Raw genomic sequence first — 13,203 nt, forward strand, 5'->3', positions numbered from 1 at the left:
AACAGTGGAGCTGTTCTAAAACGTTGCAAATTGAAATATGAAGGTATCACCGTCTAGTCATGGCCAAAGATTTTTGGCAGTCATTGAAATTTTGTGTTTCACCTACTTTGCCGCTTCGCTTTTCACATTTGTGACTCACACTGCTCTCTTGTCGTAGTCAGCATTTTGATTTTTTTTCCAACTTTGGTATTTTTTGTGCTAATTCATTAAAAACATGGAGAATGGAAATTGTTTTTTAGTACATAATAAACTAGCCGCTTTTTTTTCTTACACAGAAGAGTTCTCTTTTGCCATTCTTCTCCCAATTGTATAATATAATAATGTATAATGATAGATGTGATAGAGGATAAAGTCATTAGTAGCTTTCAAAGCTGAGGTTTTCTTGCTACAACAGATGGATATGTGAGGCAATGCCCAATTTCAGACCACAACTGTGTAATTGTGAAACAGTGAAAATGTTGATCTGTACTTGCCAGTGCTAATAAGATTTAAGATGACTTGATATTGGACTAGCGTTGGCTTACAAAAACAGATTATCAGGAAAAAAAAAACTGTAGAAAAATCATGGGTAATTGTGTCACTTGAAGTTTTGAACATATTAATGAAACATGCTGCATGTATTCTATTGAAAATAAATGTACACACACCTAACATCATTTTCCCCACAACAGTTGCCATATTGTGTGAAGATATTGCAATAAACAATATTGACATGTAACTGCCTGATGCAACAAGAGTGAAAATGACTGGTGTGTACCCATACAAAGTGACATGATCATGGTAAAGGAAATTAAAATAAATAAATAAATATATATATTTTAAAAAACAGTTTCTAAAAGCCTTGATTTATTATTGTGGGCAAACTTAAGTGCGTCTCATCTATTCTTAGGCACTTTCCAAAAGGACAAGGCTAGAATTTCACATACCTCAAGTGGCAGTGCATTCCTGTCAAATGGGATGAATACCCTTAGTTTCAAACCCTTATCAATTTGTTATTAAAAAAAATGGTGGAAAACCATCACCCAGTAACAAATGTCTTGAAAGAACTTGCCATGATTGTGTCTGCGATGTTGAAGTGTGAACAAGTCCACTTGACCTCTTTTGGCATCAGTATTCCACAGATCTTCCCATGTGACATGACAACAAAGTAGCAGAAAAGAGGCAGGAAGAAGACTTGAATCACTCAATGGTGATAGAAGGCAACTCCTTGCCCTGGGGATTCTGCCTCCGATGGCGCTCATGGCCAAACACTTTGGGTGAACTGCCTCCTTCTATGTTGTCCATCTTGGTCTCCTCTGCCAGGGTGGCGCTGCCACCAGCATCCATCTTGAAGGAGGTCGGAGCTTCCAGTGGATCCATGGAATCGGGTGAAAGGAAGCCAGGTGAGCTCTCGCAATTCTGGGTAGAGGAGGAAACCTGGGAGATGACAGGCATCTGGACTGAGGAGGATGAGGCGGGAATGCTAGTGGATGTGGAGGTACTGCCCGCATAGACAGGCTGATGTTGGGATTCTTCCAATTCATATTGAACTCCTAGCACCTCCTCCTCCTCCTGCACATGGCTTAGGTAGTCGGGCATGAGGAAATCACTAGTAGGAAGAAGAAGAAAAAACACATCACAGCCCTTTCACTTCCACCCTCATACCTTTAACATGATAAACAACTGTTTTATGTCTCCGGACTTCTGGAGAACAGTGATCATTTGTAATACATTCCAAAAAAGGGGCAAGTCATTGCCAAAAAGCTTGCTTGTGTTGGAGTGCAACCAGAGGTGCGTGCTGCTACTATTGCTAGTTCCTCTCGCCAATGAATCTACAACATGCTTTTAAAGCATCGAGATGCAAAACTGAAAGCAAATAAACTACAAATATTTAGGCCCTGTTTTGGAGTAAAAATGAGCGTAACTTTGTTTTTGTGCCAGCGCAAGCCTAGTCTAGCGTGTTAAGTGGCTGTGCTGCGCTCATCTTTGCGTGCCGGCGCACGAAGCAGCCTCGCCTCCGACACGCCTGATAATTTGGTGACAATGTAATCTACGCTTGCCGTAAAAGTGGGTGCATTGTCAATTCCATGCATAAAATTATGACCATGGTTAAGTATTGTTGTACAACACAATATGTATACTTTATAAAAAGTAAATACCCATCTCCAGAGGTTACATTCCAGGAAATATCCACATTGACCCCCTGCCCCCCAGGTAAATGCACAATATAAAAATGTTACATAGTATTTATAGCACTTAAACTGTATATAATATATATTGTAAGAGCAAGATTAAAGACTAATAGAGCTGTAACAATACATTATTTAACTGATGTAATGTGTCTGAATGTTATTCTTATTCAACAATTATTAGTTTTTCGGTCATCTACATCATTAATCAATTAAAACAAAAACAATCATCAATACATAGAACATAAAGAATATATTCCAGTATAGCTTTTTTCCCCTTTACTATTATCTTTTTTTTCTAGTTGTTCATAAAATATATATTTTATATAGAACACACAATGGAATGAATTTAAAAACAAATCAGATGAAGCGCAGAAAAAGTCCTTTTAAAATATGCGGTAGTACAACTTTTCAAGAAATTTGGTGAAGTGCAAAGAATTAAAATGAAATGCAACAGTGCATCAAGTAACATCTAAATAAAATTAAATATAAAAAATAAAATTAACAACAACGAAAATGAAAAAGAAAAAAACTAGCAGCAATTGGGGTGGTCGTTACCTTTTGGCTAACTTTGGACTGTGTTGGCACGCTGTCAAATAGTTCATAATAATCTACCAAGTATTTTTTGCTAAATTCAGCTGTGTACTCATGTACAATGAGTATAGTGTAAATTGAATTAAAAACATTGAATTGTCACGTACTGAAATCAATCAACGTATTTTATACTTTATGTATCGGATAAGAAAACATTAATGTGACATACATAAATCAATATAAAAATGTTTTCTGACCCCCAATGTGATCGGAGTGAATGATGGGGTCTCCTCACCTGCTCTGGAAGTAGTTTGCTAGTTCGGATGCCTCATGGTTCAGACTCCTCAGGTGTACAATTAAATTGCCAGAGTTGGTGAACATGGCGCCGCACGTTTTGCACTCATAAATCCGCGGCTTGCGGATTATGTGTCGGGAGACCCTCATGTGGTGCTTATATTCACCGAAGGACGTGAATGTGGCACTACAAATCTGGCACCGGAAACAGCGTTTACCTTCGTGCTTCAGCCGATGCATCTTTAAGGAGTAGGCCCGTGTGAACTTTTTCCCACAGCGGTCACACTGGAAAGGCTTAATGCCTAGTGGAATCAAGAAAATCAACACTTACATTCAGATTCAATTCACGTCACGACAAGGTCACACTTCATAATTTGACAATAACAAGAGAAGGGGATGTCGACTAAGCAAACCAAATGTTGACAACTGTGGATGTTAGAAGTAATACACCATAAATCTCGATTTTACGTGGACTTTGGGCTCCAGAATTTGGGAATCACGTTAACCCAAAAGTGCGTCGTATAGAAAGTCTTATTTTAGAAAGGTGTGTTTGTAGGCAGCCGAAGGGGTCCTTGGTTACTTTAATTTAGGTCAGGCATGTTGGGCAGCCAAGGGGTCAGTTTGCCGTCCGTCACATCAAAGTCTGTTGACATTTTATTAAAAGAGAAGCAATACGCAGTTGACAATATAAGGCGGATTGAATAAGTCATTTTGATGCTATGTGAATTGGATGGAAGCAAGAATAAAGCAGCCACTTATTCTACTACTGTGTCTGGCCATGCTCTTTGACTTGTGAGTGACTGTGTGGATGAGGTGCTTCCGCAAACTTCTCCCTTTACGAATCCAAAACGATCCTAGCTATCCGTAACACGAATAAAGATCAAACAGCCCAACTTATTATTATCTAATGCCTTTATATTGGTCACGGAAATTCATCAAATCACTAGCACTAAGGTTTACGCGCTAGTCATTTAGCGTCACTGTCCTTATATCATCCATTTAAAATACTAATTGAAAATGTATTTATGACAACAAAATTGGGATTCATGACCAAACTGCATTAGATAGAAAGTCGCATGGGATCAAAGAGTTTTTTTTAATTAAATTAAAAGCATCTCTGCTGATCCATGTGTTGCGATAACTCTCCCTCATTTTCTTCACGCGCTGCCTCTACACTTACTGCCTTGAATTCGCTCGAGCAGTCAGTCGGTGACAAATTGACAAATAGGCTCTGTCAATGTGTAATTGACAATCATGTGCAAGCTCTAACGTGAGCAGCCACATGAACACAACATTTTGAAGGTAACATCAACCTGATGTTACACAAATTTTATTTGGTTTTAATTTTTCACTGAAACTATCACGACGTCATTTTTGCATCTTTACCTACCGGAGTGTATGAGCATGTGCTGCTTGAGGTTTTGAATGCGTGTGAATCGAACTCCACAGGTTGGACACTGAAAGGGTCTGTCCGGGCCATTGGTCCCGGGGCGGGCTGATGGGCCAATGTAGAGGTGGTAAGGATATTGAATACCTTCTAGTCTGAAATACAAAACAAGAAAAAGCTTCAAATAAATGAATAACATATGGTTAAACTGTGTGCCTGACAAGTGTAACTCATACCAAACATTACTAGAGGTGCAATGATTATTAATTAATCAACTACCGTATTTTCCGGACTATAAGCCGCTACTTTTTGCACAAGCTTTGAACCCTGCGGCTTGTCGTCCGGTGCGGCGTATCTATGGATTTTTCATGATTTTTGTGATGACTAATACATTTATACACTCGTGAAAAGGCTGTGGACCGCTGTTGTGACCAGACACACGGTCACTGGAGAGAAGAGTGGTGTGTGCCGTATAATTGACACAAAGAAGAAACACAACAAGATCAAGAGAGACATTACTGAAGAAAGGAAGCTTTTATACACAAACCCTCATTATGGGGGGCAAAAGAAATGCATATAATGGCGCTTTTAAGTTAAAGGCGGTCGATTTGGCTCTTAACGAAGGAACTAGAGCTGGTCATGCACTGTAGAGGTTTCCTCTGGTCACTAGAAGGCACTGGGCTTTTGTTGATGACATCTTGTCGCGTCACACTTTTCTTTATTTCCCGGTCACGTCCACTCTGGAGCTATACGTGTATCTCATATCACATTGCCAACTTTACCCCTATAAGTGGTCCCATTTTATTTATTATTAGTTGTGGGTTGCTAGTGTTCCCTGCACATTTAGTTCATTATGGTTGTCGCTGAGATTTATACATGTTTGTATGTTTGCAGAGCTCCTTCATCTTTGTCAAACTAGCTTATGTTGATAAAAGGTATGCATCCCCAAAGAACCATCTCTTTCCTGACAATCCTCTTTATCCTTTAATCCTCTGTATATTGTTTTACAAATGGTAATTAGTATACATTAAAACACCTGCGGCTTATAGTCCGGTGCGGCTTACATATGAAAAAAAAACAAGATTTTCCCCTAATATATAATCAGGTGCGGCTTATAGTCCAGAAATTACAGTAATTGAATAATAAAATAATACAAAAAAATTATTTAGGATTTGATGGATCATTTGGATCCTTTTTAATCAAAAAATGTGAAAATGCTGGGAATTTCTACTTTTTTTACAGTAAGTATTTATGTAGTCTTGGTATTCATCCATCCATCCATCCATCCATCCATCCATCCATCCATCCATCCATCCATCCATCCATCCATCCATCCATCCATCCATCCATCCATCCATCCATGTTCTGTACTGCTTGTACCCACGGGGGGTGCGGGCGTGCAGGAGCCAATCCCAGCAGTCATCAGGCAGTAGGCGGCAAACACCCTGAACCGGTTGCCAGCCAATTGCAGGATACACAGTGACGAATAACCATCCACATTCACACTCACACCTACGGGCAATTTGGAGTGCTCAATCAGCCTACCATGCATGTTTTGGGATATGGGAGGAAACCGGAGTGCCCGGAGAAAACCCACGTCAGCACGGGGAGAACATGCAAACTCCACACACCCTCTGAACTGTGAGGCGGACGTGCTAACCAGTGCGCTACCATGCCGCCCTGTATCTTGGTGTTCAATCAAATTAAAACATTTGCTTTTCTTATACCTTTCATCATCTTCGGCATGTCCTCCAGCACTAGAGGCACTCTGAATTGACGGCAAGCCCTCTGACACTCCCTCATCCATTGATCCTGAAAAAGAAAAGAAAATTGCAAACATGTTATGGCCGTTTCCGCATTTATATTATGCAATCATTATATATTTAAGCTCATAATGAAAAAAGAATGACACTGAAGATGGGCTTGAAAGTCTGCGCATTTTGGGGAATAAGGAATGCGTGAAAAGATATTTTTTAAACTACCTAAATGAATTCTAGAACAGTTCAAAGTAATATGTAAATAATCACTAAGGAAAAGCTGCCTCACACATTTGCAGCTGTAGTTTAACTTTTAAAGCCCATGAGTCAACAATTATGATTTTGCAGCGCAACTCTCCCACCTATGGATGATGACTGTGGACTGATGAGGAGATCTTCCTGAACCTGCTCACTTCCTGGCACCGTCTGCTGATCACTGAGTGAACTTTGGGAGGCACTGACAGCGTGGGAAGATGCTTCCTGGACCTCCTCGTCACTGAGGCGCTCAACTTTCACCCTCACATCTTCTTCCTCGGCCGGCACAGGTGGTGACACTGCCTTGGAACTTTCACACGTCAAAAAGTCACTGAGTCGCCGACCAACCGCCACCTCAGATGTAACTGTTGCTGCCTGCTCTTGGCACCGAGGGCTCTCTGGGAGCTTTGACTTGTCCGAGTGGAATCTCCTATCGATGCCGAATGGGAACGTCCACGGGAAGGCCAGGGAGGACTCCACAGGCTGGGCTGTGCTATCTGAAAATGAAGGGGATGGGTTGGGGACCTGTGGGGAGGTAGTGACCATCTGTGCAGTGCATTTGAGGGGACTCTCAGGCGACGCCATGGTTACAAAACTCTTCCGTTTCCGGCGCGATTCGCGGCAGACGGGAACATTTCTCTCCATTACACTACAGTCAGATGACACAGGTGACACGCTACCATCAAGTGGCATGAGGGCACAGTTTGATGAGGCACTCTCAGGTGCTGATTCAAGGGGCTTGCTTGCTGCAAGTGTGCTGTTACTGTTGTTACTTGGACTCCATAGAATACTGGACTTCATGAACTCTGAACATGTACTTGCTACAGCAAACATCTGCATGTAACTTGCAGCTGCAAGGACATCAATGATATTTTCTGTACTGATGGAGAGCGTTGATGTGTAAGCGTATTCCAGCAGAGGAGCAAAGCCACTAACTGTCACATGGTGAAGGTCCAAAACAAACTTGTCCTCTTCCTCGGGCCGACCCACAAGTTTAGAACGGAAAAATTCGCTGCAGCAGGCCAGGACAACTTTGTGGGCCAGGAAATGTTTGTCTTGCACCCTGATGGTAACATCACACAAGTGACCTTGGTTACGCAAAGTGTTGAGCTTCTCGAGCATCTCTTGGCTGTGGGATGCCGAGCAATGGGTAAAGGTTTTGACTCCCATGTTAGTCAGCTTCTGAACATGCAGAGAAACTGTATCCTACGAAGACAAACAAAGTATTTAGTGCATCATTTTAAAGAGTAAGATCATGTAATCACTCACTACTCTCCATAATGATCCATGTTTATTTACAGAACAGGATTTGCACTGAATCAACCAAGAGTTTCTCTGTCATTTGCTTTTTTTCTGAGACCATTCCAGTAACAACCTCGAGAATCGAATGTCCGTACGGTTAGCTACATATATATTACACAAAGTGCTGTTGGTAACGTTTTACTCAACAATAGCCACCTTTTTAAGTAACTGGCAATAATCCTTCTGAGCTGTGCATGTGTGCAATAGCGTAATTCTCTCACCCTCACAGCATAAAGTAAATGTACACAATGCATTAAAAAATAAAACCTGAGCTGTCTTGGCATTTTGCATTTTCATATTCGCTTCATACCAAGAAACTGAGTAGTTTATTTGGCACATGTAGTTGACAGGGAAGAAAGGAAAATGTGTCCTAAAAAAGAGAAAATGATCAGTATGGAAGCATTTCAGACTGATGGATATGTCAGTGAAGCAGGTGCCGTCAACTCCCCGCTATTGCAGACCCAAGCGAGGAAGGCAAACATTTATAATAGCAATAATGTCTACCTTGCCCGCTTGCAAACGAGAACGACAACATTACCAGTTAAGTAGATGAACGTACTGTGTTTGAGTGATTTTCAATTTGTCAAGCGTAAGAACACTAAACTGTGCATGTGAACTGTGTCAGCGATGCTGTGGCAAAGGCTGAATGATTTCATGTGTTCATCGGGAGTGTTTTTTTTAATACTCCCATGGTGGGGATGAACAATTTTGTGGACAAATCTTTTGTATGGGTTTTTTTAATTCACTGATGATTCAGGTAAAAGAACTGTCGTCCCCATCACAACATCCTCTTGGCTGAGGCGGCAGGCAGGAATACAAGGATTTTAATCAACCAATATGCACATAATTCAACTCGAGACAGGCTTAGAACCGCCTCACTCATTTCCTTTTGCATTGCTGGACAGAAACTGGCAAAATGGGAAAAAAAGAATAAAAATGAAAAAAAAAATTATATATATATATAAAACTATAATTGAAAAATTTAATTACAACTGGAAATAAAAACAACAAATATAGATACCACAAAAAAGTAAAAAATAAATACAAACTATTTAAAAATAAATAGCAAAAGATTAAATGCAAAAAATACATTTAAAAAGTATTATTTGTTTTCATTTTCACTTTTGTTTATTTTTTTATTTTGGCAGTTTTGGTCCTCTATATGAGTCACCCTTTCCCCAGTATGTAAAAACTTAAGCGCCTTTGTTCACATCAGCAATTAACTGGCGCAACTGCAATATGCAGTTAGCAAGCTAGTTACGCCCACAGCCTGAAAATGCATCTTCCTTCAGATAGTCCGTTGGCATGGCCGCTTTAAATCCCCACAAAACTGCCAATGTGTAGACCTGGGCCTTAAATTACGCTGTTCTCGCCATGAATATGCACATATAACAGAGAAAAGACAGAAGAACAACGTAAAAAATAAAACTTAAACGTGAGATGTGCAGCTAGCATGTGGACAGGGACCTCACATTGGTGTGGTGCACAGCTTGTTGTCACCGCGTGGAAAAGCCCCACAACAACTCACTGGCTATGTTTACATAGACTAAAGTTCTCCAATCCGATTAGAGTTCGGGTTAAAATAATGGTAGAATTCACTGTTTTCATGGACACTAATAAAATTGTTCCGAATAGGAATTGCATGTGGCGCACTGGTTAGCGTGGGTTTTCTCCGGGCACTCCGATTTCCTCCCACATCCCCAAAACATGCTTGGTAGGCCAATTGAGCACTCCAAATTGCCCATAGGTGTGAGTGCGGATGGTTGTTCGTCTCTGTGTGCCCTGTGATTGGCTGGCAACTGGTTCAGGGTGTCCCCTGCCTACTGCCCGATGACTGGGATAGGCTCCAGCACACCCGCGACCCCCGTGCGGACAAGTGGTACAGAAAATGGATGGGTGGAGGAATCGCATGTTCAGGTGTCTCACTTTTAGGCGGAACAAATCATTCTGTCATGCGCAGACTGACGAAATATATAGTAGTAGTAGAAGAAGCTGTAGAGACTTCTGTGCTAAAACATTGCTCCGTTCAAAGACGTTTTAATTTTCACTTCATAGCAGTCTTTCTCAAATAGTGGAGTGGGCCCTTCATGAGGGGGTGAAGTGATGCCAGGGGGGCACATGTCACCCCAAGGAACATTGGTTTTAATAGTGTACTAGATTAAAGTGTAATTGCATTTCCACTACAGTAGGTGGCAATGACGCTCTCATTGGCAGAGTATTAAGTCAAAGGTGACAGGGTTTTTCTTGCACAGAGCGCGTGCACAAAAAACAAAGCAAACCCTTACGAGACTACATGGAAAAATATTTCAAGGGGGATGAAAAGAAACACAAAGGAAGACAAACAATGTCAAACTCATTCTTTGTTGTAAATTGATCATATTTACTGCTGTGGTGGAGAGAGTGAGCAGCGCCAGGTTCCTGGGGGTGCACATCAGTGAGGATCTCTCCTGGTCCACCAACACCGCGTCGCTGGCGAAGAAGGCCCAGCGCCGCCTGTACTTCCTTCGGAAACTCAGGCGAGCGGGGACTCCTCCGGCCGTCATGACTACTTTTTACCGCGGCACCATTGAGAGCGTCCTCTCCAGCTGTATTGCTGTCTGGGGTGGCAGCTGCACTGACCAAGACTTGAAGGCCCTGCAGCGCATTGTGAAAACGGCTAGTAAGACTATTGGTGCTTCTCTCCCCTCCTTGAAGGACATTTACACCTCCCATCTCACTCGCAAGGCGACCAAGATTGTGAGTGATGTGAGTCACCCCGCTCACTCTTTGTTTGAACTTCTGCCCTCTGGGAGGCGGTACAGGAGCCTGCGCTCCCGCACCACCAGACTTTCCAACAGCTTCGTACTCCAGGCTGTTAGGATCCTGAACTCGCTCCCCCTTTCAGCGTAGCGTCCTGTTCTTGCTGTATGCTCACTGGCTCGGTTTTGCCCCTCATATTCAATGGGTTATTGGTCTGTTTTTATTCATCGCTCATTTTATTTTATTTATTATTTATGGTTTGTGCCTTCTTGTTTTTGTTTTGTGTCGCCTACTTGTATGTCTCGTCACCGTGGGATGGAGGAAACGGAATTTCGGTTTCTTTGTGTGTCTTGACATATGAAGGGATTGACAATAAAGCTGACTTTGACTTTGAAAAAAAAAATATATATATATATTATTTCTTTAATGTTCATAAGAATGTAATAAAAATGTAATGTAATTAATTATATGCAGTGTACATAAACATTTTATGGCTAAATTACACTATTTAAAGTCGTGGCAGAAAATTGGGGGGTTAATATTTTCTTCATTCTTGGGGGTGCGTCACAGAAAACAATTGTAAAGCAATGCTTTATACAAACTTTAAATTTATATTGCTTTACTTCAACATTAATTAGTAAGAGAACTTTATAAAGCTTTAGAGACAAGCTGAAAGTGCACCGTGGACAGTTAAACAGCAACATTCATACACTTTTAGGGGGAACAAGGGGGGTGGTGAATGGAGCATCGAGGACAGAATGCCAGGTTATGTAACTACAATCAATGCAAGCCAGGCTCATGTGGAGGCCAGTGAACTACAGGATGCTTAGCAGCTGACTGTGAGACATGTGGACTCTCTGCCATGAAATTTTCCATCAAACAAAAGCTTGAGAAAGGGGCTCCTGTAGGGAAAGCACACTCCCTGTCACACTAACACACCAAATAAAAAGTACTCCTGGGCTGCGCTGGCCTAATAAAAGAAAAGTAAATTACAGACTTCAAGTAAAAATAATAGAAAATAATCTAATGTCATTTTTTAAGGATTCAAGAGCTTCTCTGGTAATTTAAAAGGGACTTAAATTTATTATGGTTTGGATAACTATGTAGTATTCATAACACATTCTGAAGGTTTTTCTGCAATATTGGTATGCGATCCAATGCGGAGTCAATCATAAACTAATAGGATTATTTCTGTTTTAACTGGAATTAATGGGCCACAGGTGGTGACACAGGCTTGCTATCGGTCATTGTAGATCAGAATACAATTTTATGCAATCTCTTAAATGTAACATCTCATATTTAATGTCTGAGAACCCGTAAAACATTACACACAAAGTTCATGTCCACCGTACCTCTCAATTACTCGTGATGGCGGCGTCCAGTTTACAACCTGGTCCTTTCACTGTAACTATCATCACATACTAGTAGCGAGTGGTCAGACAGCTGAAACAAGTGGAAAACGTCGATTAATGGAAGCCGTTGGGCCAAGGTGAACATAAAAGACAAACACAGGACTCTATTAACGTGTGACGAGGGCGCTACGAATTCCAAAAATGAACTTACTACATAAAAAAACTAACAATGCAGTTTAGCGAACACCAGCTAAGTGTCAAGTTCCCATTTGTAATCACGGTTTAGATGAGAAATACATCCTGTTTCACCTATCAAATAAAACTATTTCACTGAGTTTGCTATTTCGATTGATTTACACGTTGTTCTCCCCCATAAATGATTGGAGGAAATAAAGTTGTAGCAAGGTTCATTCAACATGTATGACGATGGCAGCGTGTCAAATAAAATAAACATACTGAACAATTTTCGATCAATGCTTTTAGATTACTTAATTCAAGTTTTCTTTATGTTCCTCCTATGTCCTAACGGTTACAGTAATAAAATGTTGTTTTTCAGACTAGACTTGTATGTATAATTAATTCATCACCCAGCTTCTTCCAATAAATACGACGTGGAGTATCGACACCAAGTACGCACGCCTTGGTTTACCTTCGAATTCAATATAAGCTTTTCTTTCGAAGCTTAGGATGTTGAACTTCCGGTTTTACCGCGGATAACCGTAAGTACCTCAACACACCAAGCGATGCACGACAACTAGCACGTTAGCTACGAAGCTTACCATAGCATAGAAGCTTGCATCCGGCAGTAAACAAAAAGGCCTACCCGACATAATAGTTGAACAAAAAACGCGCACCATGTGACACCAAAACATGAACTGTAATTACAATGTTTACCTTTTAGTACAGAGGCCACTTCTGGCTTCCGGGCCTGAGCATCCGAACAGTTGAGCTGACAAAAAGCTGCTCGCGACGTCTCTTGTCGCTTCTCCTGGAAAACTTACATCCCCAGCGTTATTCCGGCTAATTTCCAGCTCTGACAACGCTCACCCGACCTCACTACATACCAAGTTGTCATTATAAGAGCCCGTTTGCTATTTTCTACCCTTTGAGATACCGGCTAGCCTTTCAGCCCTCTTATTTGTATCCCCACAATGCAATGCGCATCAGTACTGTACCGTACTGTAAGAAGCAGGAAGTCTCATTGTCCAACATCACAATAACGACTCTGCCACATAGCTTCCCAACATTGACCTTACAGATTGCTTTTCAATTACTTGGACAAACATTACACATACTTGCCACAATATAGGAACACAAATACCATCAAATACAATCATTTTGTTTTAAAGTATTCCTTAACAATATGTTATCCATGCTCACTTATGCTTATTATTATGGTTGTGGTGATCATCAGC

The 13,203-nt window shown here is 41.0% G+C and overlaps 1 protein-coding gene across 3 annotated transcripts; it reads right to left on the reverse strand.

Annotated features, from left to right (window-relative positions):
* Positions 1-267: 267 nt before the first annotated feature.
* On the reverse strand, positions 268-12,960 carry zbtb44 (zinc finger and BTB domain containing 44). 3 transcript variants are annotated; one of them, XM_037267709.1, is made up of 7 exons: positions 12,683-12,960; positions 11,789-11,879; positions 6,503-7,601; positions 6,111-6,195; positions 4,387-4,538; positions 2,998-3,298; positions 268-1,588 (listed from the first exon to the last, which is right to left on the reverse strand). In XM_037267709.1, exons 3-7 carry the CDS (start codon positions 7,563-7,565, stop codon positions 1,180-1,182), a joined length of 2,010 nt encoding a protein of 669 aa, XP_037123604.1. In that variant the 5' UTR covers positions 7,566-7,601; positions 11,789-11,879; positions 12,683-12,960; the 3' UTR covers positions 268-1,179. The 3 variants fall into 3 exon arrangements, with proteins under 3 accessions (XP_037123604.1, XP_037123605.1, XP_037123606.1); XM_037267711.1 differs by having other exon boundaries at positions 1,414-1,588; positions 3,215-3,298; XM_037267710.1 differs by lacking the exon at positions 11,789-11,879.
* Between the last annotated feature and the right edge of the window lie 243 nt (positions 12,961-13,203).

This window comes from Syngnathus acus, chromosome 13 (assembly GCF_901709675.1).
Source record: "Syngnathus acus chromosome 13, fSynAcu1.2, whole genome shotgun sequence".
In the NCBI taxonomy this organism is placed as follows: domain Eukaryota; kingdom Metazoa; phylum Chordata; class Actinopteri; order Syngnathiformes; family Syngnathidae; genus Syngnathus; species Syngnathus acus.

Coding starts and splice junctions, on each gene's coding strand:
- zbtb44 (XM_037267710.1), bottom strand. CDS start 7,565: ATGGGAGTCAAAACCTTTACCCATTGCTCGGCATCCCACAGCCAAGAG. Junction 3,299..4,386: donor GCACATGCTCATACACTCCG/GTAGGTAAAGAT, acceptor TGATTCCACTAG/GCATTAAGCCTTTCCAGTGT. Junction 1,589..2,997: donor GCAAACTACTTCCAGAGCAG/GTGAGGAGACCC, acceptor TCTTCCTACTAG/TGATTTCCTCATGCCCGACT.